The sequence below is a fragment of the Colossoma macropomum genome, unplaced genomic scaffold (assembly GCF_904425465.1).
Source record: "Colossoma macropomum unplaced genomic scaffold, Colossoma_macropomum, whole genome shotgun sequence".
Classification (NCBI taxonomy): domain Eukaryota; kingdom Metazoa; phylum Chordata; class Actinopteri; order Characiformes; family Serrasalmidae; genus Colossoma; species Colossoma macropomum.
The window spans coordinates 869,421-895,853 of record NW_023494790.1 but is presented as its reverse complement, the minus strand read 5'-3'; the positions used below and the strand labels follow the sequence as shown (position 1 = coordinate 895,853).

The following is a 26,433-nucleotide window of genomic DNA, read 5'->3' as shown; positions in this document are numbered from 1 at the left end:
TCTTCCAAGATGTTAAACTCAGAAAATTATTAGAAATAGTGCACTAAAATTTAAGTCAACAACTTTAAAGCGGTAGTGCTATTAGTCAAAGGTGCGAATTTGAGTGTCAAAAACGTGAATTTTATTGAAATGAGTGTAATTTGCTTGTGAACCCTCACTGGCTGGCTTTAAGGAGGCCCTACATGGCTCTGTGTTCGTGAGTCAGAGTGCTCAGAGTAAAGTTTCATCAGGTATAATAAAAATTCACTACAATAAGCTTTCATACAGATGCAGACGCTTAGCTGGATTCAGAAATGAACACATTCACACGAACGCTGCACTGAAATCAGCGGCTCTGGTGAGGAGAAAAGAGCATTTCCATTTAAAAAATCACCTCATTTACTTCAGGCTAAAATGCGAGGCAGAGCAGGCGAGAAACAGAGTGGTAAAAAAACAGTAAATGTGTGATTTTTCTTTTTTCTCCTCTTCTCTCTCCTCTCTGCTTCCTCTTACAGCCTTTTTGTGATTTTGCTTGTCATTGATTTGTTTTTTTTTTTGCTGGGGTTTATTAATAAAGCGCATGGAAGCCCCTGAGTGCAGGGAAAGGTTATTTGAAAGACCACCAGGAGCTTAATCTGCTCTGATGAAGAGAGTGAATGAATGGAAAGGAGGGGTGGGGGGGCTGAAATCATGTATCGACTTCAGAATCAATGGCTGCTCTGCCAGTCTCTGTTCATTTGGAGCAGCTCAAATTGGACATCAGAAAGCACGACCCAGCCTCCTTTTCACTGCTGCTTTACAAATCCATACGCCTCCTTTAGCACGTGCAGCGAAATGAATTCATGATGTCAACAAGAGTAAATTCACTCGGTTTACCGACACCAGCATGGAGACTCGAACTCAGTTACTGACTACAGCAGCACATCAAACATTTAAACACTACACCGTTAGAAACCTGTGCAGGTTCATATTTCATTCAATAAGGTAATAAAGGTGTAAATGTTCCCTCAAAGCTCCAACAGTGGTTTTAAGGTCTGATTGTGAACCTTAAATAAGTTTTTCCAGGTGAAAAGTTCGTATTTGTACCTTTTCATAACCGAATGTTTTAAACAGAACAGTAAAATAACAGTAAAAAGCCTGGAGACGAGACGGGGTGTGTGGAGTCAGTACAACCTAAAAATATATAACTGCAATCATGGGCGACATTTGGAAGGGGCAAGCAGGGGCGGGGGGGGCATTTGCCCCTGGTGCAATGTTCACCAACTCACCTTAATTATGTAATATTGACAATTATCACAACTATCTAGTATGTATACAGACTGAACTCCACGACACTAGGGGGCAGCCTGTATTCTGATGCAATGAGCTTTTATGCAATGCAATGTACTATCGCAGACGTTGGCAACCCAAATGTTAAGAAGAGCCATTTTATCCTTTCAACAAACATCAAACAACTTTGTGAGCCACAACATTTTATGTCCATTTTACTATCTTGACTGTAAATCTGTCTCAGTATGTGCTAAAGTACTAGTATAGAAGAAAAATATAATATAAACGAAAATGCTGGCTTACTTTACTCTACTTCAAGCTTTGGCTCCCACTTTTCTCGCATCTCCGGCAGGGAACTTTTCCACAATAGTAGAACAGTTTCTTGTAAAATGTCTCTCAACGTTCAATTTTTACACGGTTGAATTCAGCTTCCTATTCTCCAGCTTCTTGTTCTAATTTTCCCGTTCCGCCTTAAATGGTGCCAGAGGCGCAAGAATGTAACTGCTGCACCATTTCAGCTGGAACTGGCGAACAAGCTGACTTCAGCTTCGTGGCTTTTTAGTGTTTGAGTTTCTCACTGCAGATTAAACGTATCAGGAAACCAGCTGGAGTGATTATAAATGCAATTAAGTCAATTCATCTCCAAATTATCAGTGTTTGTCTTAAATCTCTCTCTTTGCCGTTTCGTTAGCTACTAGCTAGACGAGACTGTTGTCCGCGTTGCTATGGTGACCAGCAGTCTGCGCTGACCTTCAGGGTTAAAGGGTGAATTAGCAGTTCTACATTAACTCCAGAGTTTAAGACCATTTATTGTTAAAACTGTGTCGGCACTGCAGTCACTAAGTTTAAATTATGCTGTGGTCAAGAGCCTAACTAGTAGCACAGCTAGTAGCACAGTCTCTACTTTGCTAGCAATGGGAACAACTTTCAAAAACTCCTGAAGCTCCTGGTTGACTTATGCGCTCAAAACAACTACTGAGGCCCACAGCGTCCACCGAGGAGGTCTGGCAAAGTGACAGTGTCTGGATCAGATGCTGACTCTGCTATGGGTTCCTACAAGGAATTATACTTCGGTGTACTTGAATGGGCCATTCACATGGAACAGTCAGTGCATTTGATGCCATGCCCAGTGGGCGCCGTCTTGCACTTCACTAAGGTAGGACATTGTTTATACTTTGATAAATATAGGTTATTTGTAAAAACTAGGTTTTAAACTTACTGTACAGTTGACCCCCTTGACATAAGTCTCAGATGTTGCCTGTGACTTGTATATTAAAATATTTGTGAAAATTAAAATTATTGAAAAATTATTTAGGATTTTTTATGCAATATAGCTTTCTTAATTGTTACAAATTCTCATACTGAAGAACTATGAGATGTCAGAAGCTCCACCAGAGGGCAGCGTGGAGCCAGTTTCGGTCAGTGTTTCTAATCTGTTCTCCTTTTGCTGTAAATAACCCTAATTCTTAATTATGTTTATTTGATTATAATAAATTTTACCAAATGTTTCAGTAGTGACTGTTTTGGTGGAGACAGCTTTAGCTCATTTTGAGCAGAACTCAAAATGGCGACCAGCAAACACTGCTTTGAACACACATAAAATACAATATTTAATATCTTTACATATTATATTTTTATAAAAATACCAAAAAGTTTACCTAATTGCAGAAAATGTTTCAGTAGTGATCATGACGTTTCACACTGATTTTCAGACTTTGGGACTCATTTACTTCAAAACAATGGGATCTAACTGCTCACCATGTGGCCATGAGGGACAGGGATGCAGCCTCACTTCCTGCTCTAAAATACAGGGGCGTGGCTAAAATAAGGCTCCGCCCACAGAGAAAAACTTTTGGTATTTCTGTAACGACATGAAAATGTGGGACAGCATTTTTTAAATGAAGTTCAAATGATAAATGTACATCTTTCAGCTTTATTTTGAAAGAAATTAAGAAGATATTTTGAACAAGAATAAAAAAAGTATTATTTAGTAAATTTAGGGTTTGGGACAGACACCTCCCGATACATACATACATCATCTAAACCGCTTATCCTTCTGGGTCACGGTGGGGTGCTGGAGCCTATCCCAGCTGTCATTGGGTGGAAGGCAGGATACACCCTGGACAGGTCGCCAGTCCATCACAGGGCAGACAGACAGACAGACATACACAATCACACAGTCACTCACACCTAGGGGCAATTTAGCACGTCCAATCAGCCTGACTGCATGTTTTTGGACTGTGGGAGGAAACCGGAGTACCCGGAGGAAACCCACGCAGACACGGGGAGAACATGCAAACTCCACACAGAAATGACCCTGGTCACCCGGCCGGGAATCAAACCCAGGCCATTCTTGCTGTGAGCGCCACCGTGCCGCCCCCCGATAGAATTTATCTATTTATTGTTTATTAAATGTTTATGATTTAAGTTTGGTATCAGACAGATGTGGTTATCCAGCTAAAAGGTAGTAGGTCATATATGATGTGACAGGATTAGTAGCGTTAGATGATGTGTAAGCAGACGTTGGTGTAAATCACGACATCATCTACTATGGAAGTGTTGTTTTGGTGGACTGATATTATTTGAATATTTCTTGATTAATTACTTACAAATTTGAATATTAAATTTGACTGAACTGCCGTCTCTAATCCTAACCCTAACTCTAAACCTAAAACTAACCTTGTTGATAATCAGTTTGCTAGCAAGTTGATCATTTCACGACGAAAAGCACATCAAATCCAACAGTGTAGGAAACCATCACATAGTAACACACCAGCAGCTCACAGCATCGGACAGTGATACGTCAGTCAGAGCACACCCTTCATTTATTTCTAGTCATAACACCCGTTAAGTTATTTACAGTGTTCTAAAAAAGAAGAAAACGTTACAGAAAATTAGACTCAAAATGACTAAATCTACTCTCAGCTGTTCAGTCTCAGTGAGTCTCTCTTTCCCTTTATTCCAGCTTCAATTCTGTTCAGGAGCCTCACTTTCAGTTCCTCAAAGAATCTGCAGACACGCCTCCAAAGTTCAGTCTTAGAAGCTGGTTGATCATTTTCTGAAGTGATCAAACACATTCAGTGGTGTTGAGGTCTGGACTCTGGGGTGGTCAGTCCATCGTTCAGCTTCTTTGTTTGATGTGTCCGTCTCCTTTTCTCAGTGAGGTTCTTCTTGATCAGCTACACATCCTTTCAGACCCACAGCGCTGAGTCGTCTTCTCACAGTGGAAGGATGGACAGAAACACCTGTGGATGTTTTCAGATCTGATCAGCTTGATTTTCTCCTCTCTCTCAGAGATGAAAGCTCTAAGTGCTGTTTATCTGATGGGGGCAGTTTTGGGGTCGACCAGCTCTTCCAGGTGGTTGTCAGGAGTTTTCTGAACTCCATCTTTTTGTTTTCCTCCTTAGTTGTGCAGGTGGACAATCTTAAATCTAATTTCCTCATAAAGATCTCATGGTAAATGAGTAACTTGTACTAAATCAGACGTCACACAAACACACACACACAGACACTAACACACATGAGTAACACTGCTGGGTGGAACATTTTCCAGGTGATCTGCATCCTGCAAACTGTTTGTTAATGTGATAAACAGCAATCAAATCTGGACTAAACATAATCATTAATGGCCTAATAATGATATTAGCCCCCTGAGACCAGCCACACTTTTTCCAACCAACACATATAACCAACAATCCCACACACATCTGCTGTTCTGAACAATCATCAGTAATAAATTAAAGCTCTTGCTAAATAAATGTTCCTCCTACAGATTTGAGGTTAATATAATTAAAGTGAGCAGAAGTTAATCTAGCAGTTGTCGTTTTATTGCCTAGAGATTCTCACACAAATAATAAACAATTTAATTAACACTGCGGTCAAAATCAGGCAAACGGTAAATAAATACATTTGCTTTCGTCCAACTTTTCACATGTAATGACTTACATTACAGATGTTTATATAAATAGGGTTTTTATTAGACTTTAAATAAAGCAAGACGCTCAATGCGTAAAATCAAACTATGCTTAAAGGGAAATCCCACTAAACTTTCATAATTTCTGCAGAATTAAAAGTCATTCAGAGTGGTTCAGAGTGGTTTGGTGTGAAACGCTCTGTTCTAGAGAAACTTCCTGAGTCAGAACTGTTCACAGTGGTGGTGATAGGAACCAGACGTCCACCTCTAAAAGCTCCCTCACAGAAAGTTACTACATGAAATGTTTATGAATACATGGCTTGATATTTGACACATTGTTTTATGATAGTTTTGAGAAGGTTTTGGTTCTTAAAATTAATTCATGGTGGAGGGATACATGATATGCAGGGTGTTGTGATGCAAAATAGTCCCCAAAGAAAACGTATTATTTCAGATTTTCCACTAGTTAACTCAGAAGACTCGTGTAGGTTCACTGGTGGTTCTGGATAGTAAATAAAATGTTTATATTTGTGTTGTAGTCATGGCGACGTCCGGTTCCTATCACCACCACTGTAAAGAAATCTGAGTCTAAATTCTGCAGGATGCCATATTCATATATCTGTATCTGACCGAACTTTATGACTGTATGAGTAGAAATGTACATGTATTAAATGGTTAAACACCACTGGAATTCCAGTTTGGTCCAAAGATAGGCTGAATCCAAGTTAGAGAAAATGTCCTTTAGTGTCTTTAGGGGCAGCACAGCCAAACATGATTCCAAGACAGGAGTAACAGAGTAAATCGGTCTGCTCTTGGATGTGCGTAGAAAAGTAATCTTAGCATCGCTATATAAATGATTCAGCTCAATCGCTGTCTATGATCCAAACATCTGTGCTCATGTTTACTCCACTGTGCAGTTAGCAGATGCTCTTATCCAGGGCGACTTGCATTAACAGGTGAATCATCTAAGTGCAGGGTGATGGTTATCCACTGTGCTGTCCAGCCGTTACCATCATAAACCCCCCGTCACCTGCGTGAGGTCTTCAGAGAGCTGACGTGGACGTCACAGATGTCGAACCACTGCTGGTCCACCTCTCTTCGGGGCAGAAGGCCGTTGTAGGGCAGCCATGCCTTCAGCCTGCGCTCCCTGCTCCCCACCACCCGCCAGTAGGAGGTGCCCTTCAGCAGGAAGAGTGCATTGTGAGTATATGAGAAGTAAGCTGCGTCCAGTTTAGCCACAGGATGGTCACCTGCGGCGACAGCGGGAAACAGCTCGGTCATCTTCTTGGGAGAGCCGGCGGCTAGCCGGTTAGCTCTGACATCAAACCTATAAACCTGAAAATAAACATATTAAATATACTAACTGTCAAAAGTTTGAGCTCATGGTTTTGCATGGTTTTATTACAAATGAGCATGTTTTCTTTAATGGCTTGCAATAATTTATTAAAGAATAACCAGGTGTGTTCTGAGGGTTTCACACGTGGAAATATTGGAGACAATGAGTGCCTTTTTAATGCACTTCATCATCCGATAACTGCAGAAAATCAGATTTTGTCAGTAATCTGATCAATGCATTTATATGCACTTGAATAATCAGATAATGGGAAACTCCAGGTCTACATGAGTCAGACCGTAATCAGATTTCTGCTTTACAACCAGCCAATAAACTCACAGAAGAAGACGCGACGTAAACGTAACATAAACCCCAAACTTCCAGCTGCGGCTTTTTTTTAAACATTGCGCCACTTTACCCTGAAAATATGAACAAACATCGTCTAGAAGATGAAGAATATTTAAATCCTTCATTTCGTTGAGCATGTATTTGGTTTCAGTGTCGCTCCAAAAGTGTTTTGCTGTGTCTTGTGGTGACGCTGATGCTTATTTCTGGTACTGCAGTCTGTTTTCACACACGCTCAGACTGAGAAATCCGAAAGAAATCAGAGTAACAGTTTATATGCACTGAGAAATCTGATTACTGAGCTAAAATCCAGCCTCTTTCTCAGATTTCTTAATCAGATTCCTAGACCTTGCTCTAAGAAATCAGTGTGCTGTTTACACGACCATTTGAATAATCAGATAACTGCAGAAATCTGATTATAATCAGATTATTAAGTGCATGTAAACACACTCAATGACTAAAAATGAAAAATTCACAAAAACTATAATCAAACTAAAAGAATGACTATACATATTAAAGGTTGTGCAGTAGTTACAGCTACTGACTGAGCTACACACACGCATTTGTAATGTTTTTACTGACACAAAATTTACTGTGATATTAATTGTGACATCATTTTCCTCTAAATCTCTAAATAAACCTGGTTAGTTGTTAATATGTTAAACTGGTAACAAAAAAAAGCTGATTTATTAAAAAGTTTGATGTCCCCAAATCTTTGACAGGCAGAACACATGACATCACTGCTGCATCACTGCTGCAGACTGTGTGGTCAGTAACCAGGGAAAAAAAGCAGAAAACATATTTAACAGGAAGAAACGCAGACGCCTCAATAACTAAATACAGTATCACACTGTCAGTATGTCTTGTGTCCACCTCTCAACCTTTATTCCAGCTTCCTTTCTTTTCAGGAGACTCACTTTCAGTTCCTCAAAGAATCTGCAGACACACCTCCAAAGTTCAGTCTTAGAAGCTGGTTGATTGTTTTCTGAAGTAATCAAATGGTACAGGACGGCAGGGAGGCGGACCCAAAGGCAAAGATGAAAACCCGTGAGAAAGGGTGTTAAACAAATGTATTGAGGTAACGAGACGTGAATTGTCACACTGGGGATGAGGTGACCCAGAGCCAGGCTCGGACCGCCAATGTACTGATCGGCGGCCCGTGGGGTTACCGCTGGAAGGGGAGGCAGACTTTATGCTTCACACGTTTGCTCTTAGAGCAAACACCTTTTGTATGACTTGGAGCCGTTTGTAGCTCATGCCTTATTTTGGGCCAATTCCTCTATTTTGTTTTTTGTTTGTTTTTTTCAGCCCTCTTTTCTTTTTTTAAATTTTCTTTTTGTTTTTTCTTTTCTTTTTGTTTAAATACCCACCTGGGCTGCGTACTGTACCAGTCACCCCTCTACAAAGGTGTGACAAAGGGCTGCTGTTTGCCACAGCCTTAAGTAGAGGAGTCCACAGGTGTAATCAGCCCAAGGGCTTCTGGGAATTGGAGTTCCCTAAAGTTATGGCACTTCGCCACCGTTGCCCTCTGCTGGCAGCCAGCTGTGCAGGCTGGACGCTTACATCAACCCCATTCAGTGATGTTGAGGTCTGGACTCTGGGGTGGTCAGTCCATCGTTCAGCTTCTTTGTTTGATGTGTCCGTCTCCTTTTCTCAGTGAGGTTCTTCTTGATCAGCTACACATCCTTTCAGACCCACAGCGCTGAGTCGTCTTCTCACAGTGGAAGGATGGACAGAAACACCTGTGGATGTTTTCAGATCTGAAGCAGCTTGATTTTCTCCTCTCTCTCAGAGATGAAAGCTTTAAGTGCTGTTTATCTGATGGGGGCAGTTTTGGGGTCGACCAGCTCTTCCAGGTGGCCGTTGGGAGCCCCATTTTCTCTGGAGCTCTTAATCAGTTTTTGAACTTTTGGAAAGTCCTGCTTTTCACTTATTGTCCATTGTCTTCCTTCTTACTTGTACTTAATGCCCTGTTTATTCTGGAAAGCGTGGTCTCTGACACTTGCACTGTATTCTACATACCGACATTACACATCATAATGCAATAAACACAATAAATCAGACGTCACACAAACACACACACACAGACACTAACACACATGAGTAACACTGCTGGGTGGAACATTTTCCAGGTGATCTGCATCCTGCAAACTGTTTGTTAATGTGATAAACAGCAATCAAATCTGGACTAAACATAATCATTAATGGCCTAATAATGATATTAGCCCCCTGAGACCAGCCACACTTTTTCCAACCAACACATATAACCAACAATCCCACACACATCTGCTGTTCTGAACAATCATCAGTAATAAATTAAAGCTCTTGCTAAATAAATGTTCCTCCTACAGATTTGAGGTTAATATAATTAAAGTGAGCAGAAGTTAATCTAGCAGTTGTCGTTTTATTGCCTAGAGATTCTCACACAAATAATAAACAATTTAATTAACACTGCGGTCAAAATCAAGCAAACGGTAAATAAATACATTTGCTTTCGTCCAACTTTTCACATGTAATGACTTACATTACAGATGATTGCATAAATAGGGGTTTTATGACATTATAAATACAGCAAAACACTCAATGTGTAAAATCAAACTGCTGAAAGTGGAAATTTTCTCCTCTCTCAGAGATGAAAGCTTTAAGTGCTGTTTATCTGATGGGGGCAGTTTTGGGGTCGACCAGCTCTTCCAGGTGGAGACACAGTTTTCTCTGTAGCTTTTAATCATTTTTTGAACTTTTGAAAACTCCTGTTTTCTCTCTTCATTTCCTTTGACTTTCTCTTTCCTTATGCAAATGAATTATCTTATATTTTAATGTCCTCAGAAAAATCAGTAGCGTGTACTTAATAGCTGTTTTGACTGGAAATTAAATAAATGAACGATGCTGTCTGGCTTTTACAGAGCACTGCAGATGAAAACGATTATGATTTTGTTTATGTTTATGATCGTTTCGGTTAAGTGCCCTCAGTTTTTCCTTCAACTCAAACAGACAAAAGTCTCTCCAGTGATAAATTGTGAGTCTTTGTCTTGTTAAAGTGATTAAAATCTGCTCCCAGACTAGCTGGTGAGCATGCATGTCCACTCTGGTCAGTAAAATGGATGAGGATGTGGAATTGGGCTTTCTGTGAGCAAACGTGTTTCCTATCTCTGTATGAAAGAAGCTCCATGCTGCCTTTATTGTTCAATGCATTGTGATAGTTTCCGAGCATAAGCACACATTCAGAACACGATTCACGTCGGAAATCACTTAATATTTGCTTAATTATTTAATCAGAGTAACAATAAAATGTTACTGGTATGTGGCTTATGTCATACAGACAGATATAATATAATGTAGATTAATGTTTGCAGTCAAAAGGTTATATAGCGGTTTCCAATACCATACACACTAAACTATCAGCGCTTTCACAGCTCTCACCATCGAGCCTCTGAAGAAGTAGATGTGTGCGTCTCTCCTGTCGTAGTAGGCCGTGTCGACGGGGCTGGGGACTCCAGGGAAGCCTTCTGAGATGAGACGAGGATAGCGCTGCCCATCAGCGTCCCGAGAGAAGACCTGATCGCTCTCACTGTCGTACCTCCAATACTGCGTACCTGCGACAGGTGTTCAAAGTGTAAATCTCACACACAACTGCATCTGTTACAACAACCCAGTAGAACCTCCTCCACGTCCCATTAGACCTCACATAAACTGTGAATTCATCACCATTTCCTGTGTGCAATATAATCAATACTCCATGTGAAATACGTGTTAAATATCTCTGTAGTGTAAAGGTTTTCTTGCTTTTCTGTTTGTGATGTTATGATACTGTTAATTCATCACCATCACATGGGTAATATGATCAATACTCCATGTGTAATTCGGGTAAAATATCTTTACAGTGTTTATATTGTCAGTTTTGTGTGAACAGAGTTTATGTGAATGATAGAGTTAATATTGTTATCTTTAGTGTTATATATTTTGTCTATACAGTAACAAGTAACAAACTGTAACCGTGTTAAGTAACTAACAAGGTTAATTACTTTGTTACTTCTTTTCTTGAGTGCCTTGCTATCATTTTGCTGCTGTAGCACTGGGAATTTCCCCGTTGTGGGACTAATAAAGGATTATCTTATCTTATCTTAACATATCATTATTTAAGCAGTAGAACACAGAGGGAGTGTGTTATCACGAAATAACATCACGGCTGTGATTTGGTCGCCGTAGATCATCACAGCCGTGATGTTATTGGCGATAACACACTCCTCGAGTGTTCTATTGCTTTAATACAACAGTTAATAAATACAGTAATAAATTAATAAACTGGGCCGTGAACGCGGCGTTTAATATGTTTTAATGTTCGCAGTTCCTTCACCAAATTATAGTTCCTTAACGAGCAGCTTGTTGCTACACCAGAGTAACGAGCCGGCAGTTCGTTCTCCAGCTCCTCACACTAAATTCCCAAACTGTCATCACCACTGAGCAGCTTTTCAGTCGGCAGCTGTGACAGAAGAACAGCTGAACAACCTGGAATCAGCCAGAAATGAACCCAACACCATTCGCTAAACGTGTAGTCTGATCTTCAGAGTCTGACCAAATCAGACTGAGCCACAAAACTGCCGCAATATCAGGTTCAGCTCAGTTTTGTCAGTTTTTGCCAGATCAGTATTAATGTTGTTTTGTTCCAGCCAGTCTGTAAAGCATCTTACAGCCCATTTAGTTTGGCGAATGGTGTTGGGTTCATTTCTGGCTGATTCCAGGTTGTTCAGCTGTTCTTCTGTCACAGCTGCCGACTGAAAAGCTGCTCAGTGGTGATGACAGTTTGGGAATTTAGTGTCGTCTCATCTTCAGAGTCTGACCAAATCGGCTGTCGGTCAAATGTGATCTTAAAAGTGTCCGTTTTCTGTTTGTAAAGTAAGAAGTAAAAACGTTCAAATGTCTTGAGCGTCTCCTACAGCTGTCAAAGTTGTCGCTTAGCAATGGCGTCTCAGCGGAGTGATACAGTGTTTGTGAAAAATTGAACGCTTCTCAACCAATCAGCTCGCGTGGTCGGAACTAACTGTTGTATAAATTCCAGTAAACACCATCATTAGAAACACTACACGGAAACCCACAAATAACAAACTGCTTAACATTTAGGGGCACTAAAGTACATAAATCTATCTATCTATCTATCTATCTATCTATCTATCTATCTATCTATCTATCCATCCATCCATTCACGTATGCACAAGTGTGAACACCCCAGTCTAATTACGTTTTGCTCACTTACTAAGTGCACAATGTGTATTAATTTGCTAACATATTGACTGATTTTTAATATAAAATGTTCTGTAACTTTCTTTACAGATCATATATTTTTATTATGTTAAATTCAGCAAATAAACAGCAATTATGCACAGACTTGTGTTGAAGTTCTCTCTCTGTAGAGGATGCTTGTTAACTCATTTTTCAATTAGAACATAAACAACAACACTGTATTTCACTTGGGTGCCTAAACTTTTGCATACATCTATATCTATCAGTGTAGGTTCCACTGAGAGAGTTTACCTCTAAAGAAATACGCCGCATCTGTCTTGCGCGTCCACACATGAACGTACGCGTCCACGCCAGCCGCAGGAATTCCGTGCCATCCGACCGGCACTGAAACCGGATCTCCGTACCGGGTTCTGTTATTCCGGTTCTCGTACAGCCAGTACCAGCCGTCCCGCATGAAGTAGGTGTTAAAACGCACCACAACTTCACCGTACTGGGTCTTCTCCTTTCTGATCCAATCAAACACAGTGCTGAACCGGCCCTTACAGCCTCCTGAGAGAGAGAGAGAGGCAGAGAGAGAAAGAGACAGAGAGAGAGAGAGAGAGAGAGAGAGAGAGAGAGAGGGAGAGAGGGAGAGAGGAGAGACAGAGAGAGAGAGAGAGAGAGAGAGAGAGAGAGGCAGAGAGAGGGAGAGAGGGAGAGAGGGAGAGACAGAGAGAGGGAGAGAGGGAGAGAGGGAGAGAGAGAAGGAGAGACAGAGAGAGAGAGAGAGGGGGAGAGAGAGAGAGAGAGAGGGAGAGAGAGAGAGGGAGAGACAGAGAGAGGGAGAGAGGGAGAGAGAGAAGGAGAGACAGAGAGAGAGAGAGAGGGGGAGAGAGAGAGGGGGAGAGAGAGAGAGAGGGAGAGAGAGAGAGAGAGAGAGAGGGAGAGAGGGAGAGAGAGAGATTGTTTCTTAGACTGATGGACAATGTGCTGTAGATGGTTCTGTATAGGATCTTTTTAAAAATGGTTCTATATAGCACCCAAATGGGTTCTTGTTACAGTGTCAATATAGAACCATCTGCAGCACATTCATGCACATTTCCATCAATCTGAAGAACGCTTTCAAGATGCAAAACCCTTTAATCATGCAAAGGGTTCTTTGAGTAAACATGGTTCTATATAGAACCATTTTCTTTACTAAAGAACCCTTAAAGCACCATCTTTTTTAAGATGGCCAATAAGTACGAGTTGTTCCCTTTTCAGGAGATGTTTCTGAGGAGATCAGATATAAGATAATCCACTTGCATAAGGAACGGGAAAGTCAAAGGAAAATGTGTCTCCTAACAACCACCTGGAAGAGCTGGTCGACCCCAAAACTGCCCCCATCAGATAAACAGCACTTAAAGCTTTCATCTCTGAGAGAGAGGAGAAAATCAAGCTGATCAGATCTGAAAACATTCACAGGTGTTTCTGTCCATCCTTCCACTGTGAGAAGACGACTCAGCGCTGTGGGTCTGAAAGGATGTGTAGCTGATCAAGAAGAACCTCACTGAGAAAAGGAGACGGACACATCAAACAAAGAAGCTGAACGATGGACTGACCACCCCAGAGTCCAGACCTCAACACCACTGAATGTGTTTGAAAATCATCAACCAGCTTCTAAGACTGAACTTTGGAGGTGTGTCTGCAGATTCTTTGAGGAACTGAAAGTGAGTCTCCTGAAAAGAGTGGAAGCTGGAATAAAGGGAAAGAGAGACTCACTGACTCACACAGCTGATATATTTAGCTTTTGTTTTATGCTTTCTTCTTAATACGGAAAAACAAATAACATACTTAATGGCTGTTTTGACAGGAAATTAAAGGGCTCTGATTGTTAAGCATAAATAAAATATTCAGGAAAGAACAAATCAAAGTTTACTTAAATACATGTAATTATTTGTCACTCATCTCTGAATACATTAGTAGGTGATGGTGTATTTACAGTATATACACCAAACAGGCATAACAAACACCTCAGTGTCACTGCTGGACTGAGAATAGTCCACCAACCAAAAATATCCAGCCAACAGCGTCCTGTGGGCAGCGTCCTGTGACCACTGATGAAGGACTAGAGGATGACCAACACAAACTGTGCAGCAGCAGATGAGCTATCGTCTCTGACTTTACACCTACAAGGTGGACCGACAAGGTATGAGTGTCTAATAGAGTGGACAGTGAGTGGACACAGTGTTTAAAAACACCAGCAGCACTGCTGTGTCTGATCCACTCGCACCAGCACAACACACACTAACACACCACCACCATGTCAGTGTTACTGCAGTGCTGAGACTGATCCACCACCCACATAGTACCTGCTCTGTGAGGGTCCATGGGGGTCCTGACCACTGAAGAACAGGGTAAAAGGGGGCTAACAAAGTATCAGAGAAACAGATGGACTACAGTCTGTAACTGTAGAACTACAAAGTGCACCTATATAGTAAGTGGAGCTGATCAAATGGACAATGAGTGTAGAAACAAGGAGGTGGTCAGAATGTTATGCCTGATCGGTGTATGGCAGTAACATTGTAACTGCAGCACGAGAACAGTGGGGTTCGTTTTTGTGTCTTTGTTGGGGGGGGTGTGGGGGGGTGATAAGATAGTTTGGCTAAAAGTGCCACAGTGGTCAGAAATGGCCAATGGCTACATGCAGTATTATGCAGCAGATTAGTATGAGAGTGTCAGGAACCTTTTTCCTTTTTTTGAGGGGCTTATCACGGACCCCATTACTTGATTTGATTACAGCGAAAATTACAACAGGGCGGCGTATTCTTCAAGCCAGCAAACAGCTTTTTACAGCTCGCTTTTGGCTTCAACACCCAAATAACTGGCGGCATTAGGGCCTGCTACTGGTAATGAACCTCGCGAACACATCAAATTAAAACGCTGATGGATGTGACGGCAGCTGCTTTGTCGGGACACGCTCGGGCAGTAATTGATGTTTTATGCTTGCTTTTTCGCAGCAAAGCGATTATTATCTTTAATGAATTGTCATCTGGACAGTTTTCTAATAGCGGTCTGGGAGCCACTTTAGATTCAGTCTTTTTTTCCAGGCTTTAAATCTCATCCTATAATAAAACATTAATTACGATGCTTCTGATCTAGAGGAGCTGATAAAACTCTTATCAGAGGTGTTTCTTTTTTTAATGAAAACATAATGGAAGTTATAACCGTAGCCTGTAGGAAAAAATAATATTAGTTTTGGGTTTTATTATCTTATTTCAGAGATTTCTGTGTCGACATTATATCCTGAACAACACCACAGGGTTTGATGTTGGAAAACTTATTAACACATTATTTTAGCGTGCTTGATCTGCCTGGCTCCGAATGTTTTATCAGTCATCACAGAAGTTCACCATGGTGAGCACACAGAGCTGGACTGGCACTGCTTTATATAGTTCAGTAGAAAATCACACAAGACAGTAAAAACATCTCAGAGAACGAGGAGACATGAAATACAAACATGCTTCATATTCGTCTTTGGCAAGTTTGACAGAAGAGCAGATCTGGATCCATTGCCGACTGACAGCAAATGGATAGATAGACAGATAGACAGACAGATAGATAGATACTTTATTAATCTTGAAGGACATTTAGTAACACTAACGTCGTGGTGGTGTGTTAGTGTGTGTTGTGCTGGTACGAGTGGATCAGACACAGCAGTGCTGCTGGAGTTTTTAAACACTGTGTCCACTCACTGTCCACTCTATTAGACACTCCTACCTTGTCGGTCCACCTTGTAGATGTAAAGTCAGAGACGATAGCTCATCTGCTGCTGCACAGTTTGTGTTGGTCATCCTCTAGTCCTTCATCAGTGGTCACAGGACGCTGCCCACAGGATGCTGCCCACAGGACGCTGTTGGCTGGATATTTTTGGATGGTGGACTATTCTCAGTCCAGCAGTGACACTGAGGTGTTTAAAAACTCCAGCAGCACTGCTGTGTCTGATCCACTCAGACCAGCACAACACACACTAACACACCACCACCACGTCAGTGTTACTGCAGTGCTGAGAATGACCCACCACCCAAATAGTACCTGCTCTGTGAGGGTCCATGGGGGTCCTGACCACTGAAGAACAGGGTAAAAGGGGGCTAACAAAGTATCAGAGAAACAGATGGACTACAGTCTGTAACTGTAGAACTGATAAAATGGACAATGAGTGTATGGCTTTTTAAACCTCAATAATCAAGATTTGTTTATTGAAGTTATTTTTCACTATTTTCAGTGTTCATTGTCAAAGAGTAGGGGAGATGGGACCCATGACCCGTCCCTGTCTCCAGTGAAAGATGGTGTGTGGTGTGAGCCTCGTCTGCAGTCACTCGTGTAGTGTGCGCACCTCGACATCCAGGTAACGACAGGTCGATAAATGCTGTACAGCAGCGTAGAATTTCGGAGAATCTGAAAGTGTCCACTAGGCATAATCATAATCGAGGCTTTACTGTTTGAATCGTCAACCAAAATCATTATCAGGAAACAGGTCAAATCCAGAAAGGGCAGCAAGTATAGACACACAAACATAACAACAGGCAAAAACTACGGAGCCCTGCTGGTGACATCCTGTGTAAATAAAAATAATGCGTGGCCACGCCTTATTAACCCGTGGGAACGGGATCCTAATGCGTGGCCACGCCTTATTAATGCATGGGAACAAGATCCTAATGCATGGCCATGACTTAGTAAGGTGTGGGAATGAGATCACGGCTTACTAAGTCATGGCCATGCATAAGGATCTTGTTCCCATGCATTAATAAGGCGTGGCCACGCATTGAGATCTCCTTCCCACGCTTCACTAAGTCGTGGCCATGACTTAATCATCTCATTCCCACGCCTTACTAAGTCGTGGCCATGCATTATTTTTATTTATACAGGATGTCACCAGCAGGGCTCCGTAAAAACAATCCAAAAGGGGTCAGGCAAAAACGGGTAAGTCAAAAATGCAGAAGATCAGTCAAAACCAGAAAACACAGCACAGGAAATAAACAGTCAGGAGCTCAAGAAAGAAGCAATAAAGCCCGGGCCTTATAATAAAGCTAATGAGAGGTCAACAGGTGTAACAGATCAGTCTTCAGGAGAGAGAGATCTGTGACTGAGGGTGCTGGAGTGCCGGAGGGTCAGGAGTCATGTGATCTCCCAGAGGATTCTGGGAGATGGAGTCCATGGAAACCTCTGAGCCATAGGGATGCGTGACAATGTGTTTGTAGACTGAAGATATTTTGTTATGATTTAAATTCTACCAAGTCTTGTTGACAAATAATGTACAGAACTCGACAAATAACGTACAGACGCAAGTAAGTACGCTGGCGCAACACGGCTGCCGCAACACAGCTGCCGCTTTACACCGGTTTTTTGTTTGTTTTGTATTGTTTGTGTGTATGTTTTGATGTTTCCCTGCTGGCTGAGTTTGGCTTCTTGGTCTGGCTGTTTGGGTGTTGCTACATCTCAGCTATGATGCAGCCTAGACCAGCCACTGGAGAGACGCTGTATCACGGGTACGAGGCTCTCTGGACTGGGACGCAACATTGCAGCCTGGGCCGACTGCTTGATTGACAGCTGTGGGGCTGCCTGGACCAGTAGTGTTCGGCTGTGTGAGCAGCGCAGCACCTCGGTTACAAGGCCTCTTGGGCCTGCTGAACCTAAGCGACACTACATCGCAGCTACGTGGCTGCCTGGGCCGGAAGCCTGGGTGACACTGTATTGCTGCTATTAGGTTGTCTGGACTGGTGGTGTTTGGCTACTGGAAAAAGGACATTTTTGACCTTTGAGGCTTCCCGGGTCGGCCTCCTGTGTGATGCACCGTAGTAGCAGTGTGAGACTTTCCCCGTGGCTAAAGACTCTTTCCAGGCTAGCTAAGTGGCTCTATACCGTGGTCAGTGAAATCCCCCCCTGCTAGCCATGGGAACCGTGGAGTGTGTAAGTGTGTGTGTTCTATGTCATGTATTGTTGATTATGTATTGAAGCAGTCTTGAGCATGGGAAAGGCACGATATAAATAAAAGTGATGATGATGAAATGCAATACCTTATGTAACTAATTATTAGTTATATAATTCATACATTCAAATAATACAACAAAACAAATGTAAAGAGTTAAAGGTGTGCACCCTGAAACTCTAGTCCGTTAGGGAGACATATAATGCACATATAATGTGTTTAACCCCGTTAGCCTTTAAATCCCGGTTTCCTTTCTTGACTCCTATAAGTTCAGAACAACTCAGCCAGGCAGCCCTGTTTTATATGTAGTTACTAAATAATAAGCCTGTGACTTTAAGGGCTAAAAATGCAACATCATTTAGTTATTAATCTTAAGATTTCATTTAAAGTTGAAATGTGGGAATTGAAATTTGGCCTCACGTAGAGTTTAAAAGGTTAAACACATCGTCACTAAGCTCCGCTGGTCTGTGAGCTGCAGGAGTGGAGACCGGTGCTCTAGTGTGTACTCTAGGGTACTTACCATAAAGGTTCTGGATAGCCTTCCTGTCGAGCCAGTTGAGTTCGAAGCCAGCGTCCTGCGGCAGATAGCTGGGCTGCATGATGGATCCCGCACGGTAAATGTGAGGCAGGCCAAGGACGTGTCCAATTTCATGCACAGCTACCTGAGCAAGACATAACAAAGCACAATCAGAGAAAAAATCTCATTTGGACACTGGAAGTGTGTTTAGAGTACTTTTCAAAAGTTTGGAATCAATAATACGAAATCAGTGCAGTTTCAGATAATTGTACACAATTATTCTAATATGCTAGTCCTGTTTAATTTCAAAGATTACTACTAATTAGTAGAGAGCTGTATAAAAATGAAGAAATGTTACGTGTCCAGAATGATTAACCGAGCTGCAGAAATTCAAGAATGAAGTTCTAATAAAATAAATATACTGAATGAAGCAGGAAAGTGTGTTAAGTTGGGGGTGCTGTACTTTTTTAACAGCATATACACCAATCAGGCATAACATTCTGACCACCTCCTTGTTTCTACGCTCATTGTCCATTTTATCAGCTCCACTTACTATATAGGTGCACTTTGTAGTTCTACAGTTACAGACTGTAGTCCATCTGTTTCTCTGATACTTTGTTAGCCCCCTTTTACCCTGTTCTTCAGCGGTCAGGACCCCCATGGACCCTCACAGAGCAGGTACTATTTGGGTGGTGGATCATTCTCAGCACTGCAGTAACACTGACGTGGTGGTGGTGTGTTAGTGTGTGTTGCGCTGGTCTGAGTGGATCAGACACAGCAGAAACAAGGAAGTGGTCATAATGTTATGCCTGATCGGTGTATATCCAATGTTCTTTCTCTCCTCAAGGACGGCAATCCATCTACAATCCTTCTGTGATGCAGCGAGGATACGGGACGGTGTTCAGTTTTACTCTGTAATTGCTGATACACGTGTCTGTCGGATTTCGAGCTTCACCTTGAGTAAGCTGATCCCGTTGCCTGTGTTAGGGGCCGTGAAATGTTCATCATCATCGAAATGGATGTCACCGAGGAACCACGCATGAGCAAACTCCCTTCCAGCGCCATCAAACCGCTGAGCGCAGCCAAGGTGTCGTCCTATAACGGGAGAGAAACAAAGCAAGCCATTATCTCTACAGACGTCGTGACGCACAGCACAGTAGCTCTCATTCTCTGCCTCCGACTGCTATATGATATGATTATAACCATGTGAAGTAATCTGTTATTTCAGCGTAGCAGACTAGACAGCTGCTATAGTTGGTAGCATAATGCTTCTTCTGTCCTTACAGAATTCTGTAGCCACAGTGCTCAAAGGAAATGACTGCAGGTATTCATTCCAACCCGCACAGTATCATCTGAGTGCACTAATCGGCTCTGCTCCTTACCAAAGAATTCAATCCAATTCAATTTTATTTGTACGGTATTTGTTATAACAGACATTGTCCTAAAGCAACTTCCAGAAATCTGGGTTCAGCCCCTAATTAGCGCCACCGAGAGAGAATGTGTCATTAAAGACTCCCTAAGACCAGGAGGAAGAACTACTGAGAGGAACCAAGACTCCCTGAAGAACTCCCTACACCCTTAAAAATGTTTTCAAGGGTTCTTTAGTAAAGACAACGGCATATATAGAACTGTGGCAACTCAAAGAACTCTTTGAATATGCAAATAGTTTGTTGCATGGTTACAATGTTCTTCCTTATGATGGAGAACCTGTCAAATATGGTTTAAATAAAGAATATTTTAAAAAGGGTTCTATATAGCACCAAAACGGTTTCACCTGTTGTTACAAAACTCAAAAGAAGAACCTATCCTTATGTGGGCAACACCGTATAGTGCAGTTAGCATACAAGCACAGCCTGTGTCCAGCCTGAGCCTTGGCTACAGCTAGGTTACTTCTGATACCTCTGGGATGAGTTGGAGTTGCATTTGGGATCCAGAACTGTTCATCCAACATCAGTACCTGACCTCACTAATGCTCAATCAAATCCTGACAGCAATGTTCAACATCTAGTGTAAAGCCTTCCCAGAAGAGAAGAGGCTGTTACTGCAGCAAAGAGGGACACTAGGGCAGGTGTCTACAAACTTTTGGACACATAGTGATGGGATTTAATAAGAGCTACTGGGGCCAGTTATGTACACCAACAGCCTCACACTGACAGCCTCATTAGGACTCCTCTAAAGCCAATGAAACATATTCCACCTGTTCCGAAGCCCAGTCTGATGTCGATCTCCTCCAGCGGTGAGTGCAAATCCTCGACAAACTCCAGAGGGGAGACTTCGCTCCACATCCTGAAGGCCAGTCTGAAGATGTACCTCTGGTCATCGACGGAGAGCTGGCTGCTGTAGCCCTCACCAATGAGCCTCCATCTGAGGACGCTCTTAGAGAACGCCATGTGGCCCCACTCACCGGCCTCTCTTTTCTGCCTGCTCTTACGCACCAGCTCCACTAGGTGGCGCTTTCTCCGTGTGGCTGGTTTAGGCTGAGCCAGGGTTTCGTTGGCGGTGCCGTTCAGAACGACCGTGATATTGTTTGTCACTGTGTGGTTGTAAAGCTCAGGAGTGGTGCCATTATATGTGGAGGTCTCATTCAGGTCCTGTGCAGTGGAGCTAGCCTCCGTGGTCTCAACCAGGTCCTCTTCCTTATCTGGGACACCACACCTGGGTTTGTTCATGGCCACTTTGGTGGCGTCATCGAAAAGACCCGTGACGGCTAAACCGGACACCTGCTGGAACTCTCGGAGGGCTTGGATGAAGTCAGGTGACTGTGAGGTACCTCCGGAACTTGAGCGAAACAAGGATGCCCCCTCCTGGACGAAAGGGTCAGTGTCCTCCAGGACCGTGTCAGCATCAAGAAGCATGTCAGTACTCTGGGCTGGAGGCTCCTCCCACTTCACTGCCTTAATGAATCCATACTTGAAGAGAAATTGCTGTGATGCACGACATGAAAATAATTGTTAGTAACCAAGCTCAGTCATCGGAAACGAGATACTGTTATTCGTAAATGAGCCAAGATAACTTGAGTTAGACGGCAGTTCTGAGGCCATTTGTTCCTCTTCCCTGCCAACTTGCAAGCTAACCTTCTAAACATCTCTCTAAGCTTGGTAACATCATTGTTGTATACAATCCAAGTATGTATATTAGTAGATCTCTATGATTAAGTGGTCAAATGTTATGGCAGCAAGTCATCTACTGTCATTAAAAGCAATCAAAGTATGTAGTGCTGGTTTTAACATGCCTCTCTCTCGTCAATTTGGCCTCTTGTTGGGTAAATCCTGTCACCATCTTATAGCCCATTTCATAATTTTCTATATAATTTCCTATATAACTTTCAGAATTTAAAAAACAGAATCAGCTGTTTGAAGTCGTGATTACAGTTGAATTAAAGAGCTGTTTTATTAGTGTTCTATTGAGTTTAACCCTTGTGTGGTGTTCAGGTCTGAGGGACCCATCTTCAATGTTTACCAAAAGAAAAAAGGTGTGATTTATTATTATTTTAATCTCAGATTCTTGGTCTTTGCTCATTTTCTGTGAAGAACATATAAAATAACCCATTTTCAGTGTCTTCACTCTGTTCACCCCCCACACGTTTATATTACACATGTGGTGTTGGGTGAACCTGCAGGGAGCAAAAGTGTGGAGGTGCTGTGTCCTTCACTCTGTTCTCCTCCTACATGGCCTGCTGTTAGTGTGTGTGTGTGTGTGTGTGTGAGGGTGGACAACATGGGCCGGCTGCTGACTGGCTACAGCTGCTAGAGGAGAACCCTACGCTGGACACTCGTGATATTTTAAACATCTGGTATTTTTACATAAATTGTTTTGGCTGTATTGATTTAAATAAACAATAGGTAATATAGCGCCGAAAAATAAAAAATCGAAAATGTTGCACAGTAGGGCTGACCTCACAATGATCCGAGTATCACCTTACTGTTTATCGAAATTACAGACCAAACTAAAATGCCATAAACGTTTAAAACGCGCTGTTACTTCTTATTCCATGTCAGGGGTCTCTAATTAAAATTCAGTAAGGTCCAGTTAGAGAAAATGTCCTCAAGCGAAGGTCCGGAACATCATAATGACTAACTTGGATCATGACTCATTGCCATATACTGTTTACTGAAGTAGCCTAGTAGGTATATCAACATCTTTTACAGTCAACAACTGAATATCAAATCAAATAAAGTACAGTTCAGTCATATTTCAACAATATTTATTATCAGTTTTCTCTTTTTAGATCACGACATGTGAAATAACTTCCCTCTGACTCACTTTCTTCTCTGACTGCTGTTTCTTGCTTCGTGTGTGCGTCACTCACTCGAGTCTCAGTGCTCATAGTAATGCACAGATCTGATTGGCTGAGAACCGTCACGTGTGATATTTACAACGTATGAGATTGGTCTGTGAGTCACCGCTAAACCGGTACCATAATGACTAGAAATGTTACGCCGATTAAAACAGGACCACCCCGTCAAAATTCAAATAACTCTCCATAGTTTATCGGTTATAGGTCCAGGTCCGCATAGGACAGCATCTGGGTCCGGACTCGGACCACGGTCCACCTTTAAGTGACCTCTGTTCCACAGGCACCGCCATGTTGAAATGACATCATGGGTTAGCAACTTTGAGAGGGGTTTTTACTACTTGGAGGTGCTGATTTTAGCAGAACTTTCTCAGAAATCACGAAACTCTAACATTGCGGCCCAAAGAAAAACAAGTATCTCCAAAACACTAACTTTACAGGAGAGGACAATGAAGTTGGCGGTCTGTGCTGTTTGCTGTTTTTTTCAGCAGTCTAATTATCATATTCATATATGTAAATGGAAAAATGAAGTCCCTCTTTAAATTAGCGTACTGTGACTTTACTTTCAATATATTTACATTTACGAAGCAAAAACACAAAAAACTATTCACGTCCGTATCAAAGTAAAATGTCAAATCTTCTCTTCAGCTGTACTTTTTTGTTGTCACAATAAAAGCAATAAAAAAGGTTTTTACTTAATTAATTAAACACCTGTGTTATTTCTGCTGGTTAATGTGGGTCTTTCTTTCACTGATCATGCTGTAAGACTTACAGCTCTGCTGGGAAAATTCCATTTGCACAAAGCCAGAAGCACCTCCTCTAATCTAACTTCAGACAGCTCGTCATACATTAAAACCGCTGTGTGATCCCCTCCCTGTCAGAGCCCCTACAGCACACGCGTCCCAGAGTGACATGGTGATTACTTTTAATAAGGCAGGGCCACAAATTAATATATTAAGGCCACAAGTAACTATACTGAACCTATGAGTTAATATACTGAGGCTACAAATTAACATATTGAGGCTATACATTAATATATAGAGGCCACAAGTTACTGAGGCTACAAATGAATATATTGAGGCAATGTGTTAATATATTGAGGCCACAAGTTAATATATTGAGGCTACAAATTAATATATTGAGGCAATGTATTAATATATTGAGGCTACAAATTAATATACTGAAGCCACTAGTTAATATATTAAGGCCACAAGTTAATATACTGAGGCTACAAATTGATATATTGAAGCTACAAATGAATATATTGAGGCCACAAGTTAATATATTGAGACTAAAAATGAATATATTGTCGCCATGTATTAATATATTGAAGCTACAAATTAATATATTGAGGCCACAATTTAATATATTGAGGCTAAAATTAATATATTGTGGCCATGTAATCATATATTGAGGCTACAAATGAATATATTGAGGCCACAAGTTAATATATTGAGGCTACAAATGAATATAATAATGTCATGAGTTGGCCTAAATATATTAACTTGTGGCCACGCCTTATTAAAAATAGCTCTTTTCCTTTTTTTGGTGTCCCCTTGCTGTTGCTGTATTATATAATTTGTGTTTTTTTTCTAAAAAGAGAAAGAAAGAAAGAAAGAAAGAAAGAAAGAAAGAAAGAGAGCTGTAGATTAGCGTGGCTTTACCTCGGCTGTGTCTGTGTCGGTGATGAGCGTCGCCTGGCGGGAGGAGGGCGGAACTACATCCGAGTGATCGCGGCGGTGAAAAATCTTCTCGGCCGAAGAGAATCCGATCAGGAGGGCGATCAGCCGCGCGAGGACCGGCATCGTTAAAGAGACAGAGAGCGCGAGAGAATATCTGTTGTAGTCTAATGTATAAGCGGGTCTGACAGGCGCGAGCTGTGGGACCGTTTATAAAGGAACACCGCGTCACACGCGCTTCCTTTGAAGTCAAAATTCAAACAGAGACTCGCGCTCACAGCGAGGCGCGAAAATAGTACACGTGTAGCAGGACGGCTCGTTAATCATATACTTATAATAACTACATTACCCATAAGTATCACGCGGTCATCAAACCGGATAAAGCGCGGGTTTATTTTTGTTTACTTGTATTATTCTGTCTCTATATTCGCTTCTGTTTCTGAATATAATAATCCACCAACCTATTACAACGTTAGATAAAACAAATTAACTATAAATTACGTTATTTACTTAATATAAAGGACCTAGCTAACTAGCTAGCTGTCGCCTAGCAACTTGAGAGGAAAATGAGTTCGGCTAGGCGGAGTGATACCGCCATATCCAACAAGCTGTCCGATTGTGTTTTTCTTGTAAATTGGATAATACTAATATTTACTTATATACTAATATAATACTTATATGTATGATTATTTTTATATGAGCGTTATTTGTTTATTTATCGTGAGGTTCTCAGCTATTTCAGGATAAAGCGGCCGTTGCTGTTAAAAAAGGTGTTTCGCTCGGCGGAGGGATACAGAACGCAGCCCCTGCGCTGAGTCGACCGTGTTTGTGAATCAATCACCTGCAGACGAGGCCACGCGCCTCACACCTGCACGCAGACGCACCTGCGTTCTTCTCACACCTCATTGCCAAAGGCAAAGGAAGTTAGCGCGATTTTAAGGGGAACTTCACCAGTTTTTCAAAAAATTGCATAATCCTTAAAACAGAGAGAGGTTTGGTGTGAAATGGTTCAGATGTCTTTACAGTGGTGGTGATAGGAACCAGGGGTCGCCATGACTACAACACAAATATAGACATTTTATTTACTATCCAGAACCACCAGTGAACCTACACGAGTCTTCTGGGTTTATATGGAATGTTGATGATGGAAAATAGTGAAAAATCTGAAATAATAAGTTTTCTTTGGGGACTATTTTGCCTCACAGCGCCCTGCATGTATCCCTCCACCATGAATGGATTAAAACAAATGGATTAAAATACATTTTAAGCCAAAACTAATACAACATGTCAGACATCAGGCAGTGAATTCATAACCATTTCATGTAGTAACTTTCTGTGAGGGAGCTTTTAGAGGTGGACGTCTGGTTCCTATCACCACCACTGTGAACAGTTCTGACTCGGTAAGTTTCTCTAGAACAGAGCATTTCACACCAAACCACTCTGAATGACTCTGTTTACAACTTAACCATTTAATTATGTAGAATTTTTTGAAAAAGTTCTCCTTTAAGTCTAACAAATCCTTAAGAAAATGTCCAGTTACACAAACATGAAAACAGATGATAATAATAATAATAATAATAATAATAATAATAAATAAATAAACTTTGCTTTTGGTTGGTCATTTTTGCTTTCATTTAGTTATTTTCTAAATATATTTTTATTGTATTTTTTTTAGTATTTTTATTAATTATTTTCATCTTACCTATTTTAAAATTCACAATTCTTATATTATTTAAAAAATTATTTTATCTTTTTTTTTTTTAACTGTTTAACCTACTAATTTAAAACCATCAAAAAAACATGGTTATTTTCAGCCTTTTGTTCTCTGTTGTAATGCTCGGCTTCAGTGCAGATGAGAGCCGCCCTCAATGCACTTAGAGTATATTTAAGATTGATTGATTGATTGATTGACATACATA

The 26,433-nt window shown here is 41.4% G+C and overlaps 1 protein-coding gene across 1 annotated transcript; it reads right to left on the bottom strand.

The window, feature by feature from the left end:
• Positions 1–5,777: 5,777 nt before the first annotated feature.
• Positions 5,778–24,640, bottom strand: mmp21 (matrix metallopeptidase 21). The gene is made up of 8 exons (XM_036571805.1): positions 24,500–24,640; positions 21,076–21,465; positions 20,739–21,018; positions 19,497–19,636; positions 18,545–18,686; positions 12,369–12,626; positions 10,260–10,432; positions 5,778–6,496 (listed from the first exon to the last, which is right to left on the bottom strand). The coding sequence occupies exons 1-8, from the start codon at positions 24,638–24,640 to the stop codon at positions 6,188–6,190; spliced, it is 1,833 nt and encodes a 610-aa protein (XP_036427698.1). The 3' UTR covers positions 5,778–6,187.
• Between the last annotated feature and the right edge of the window lie 1,793 nt (positions 24,641–26,433).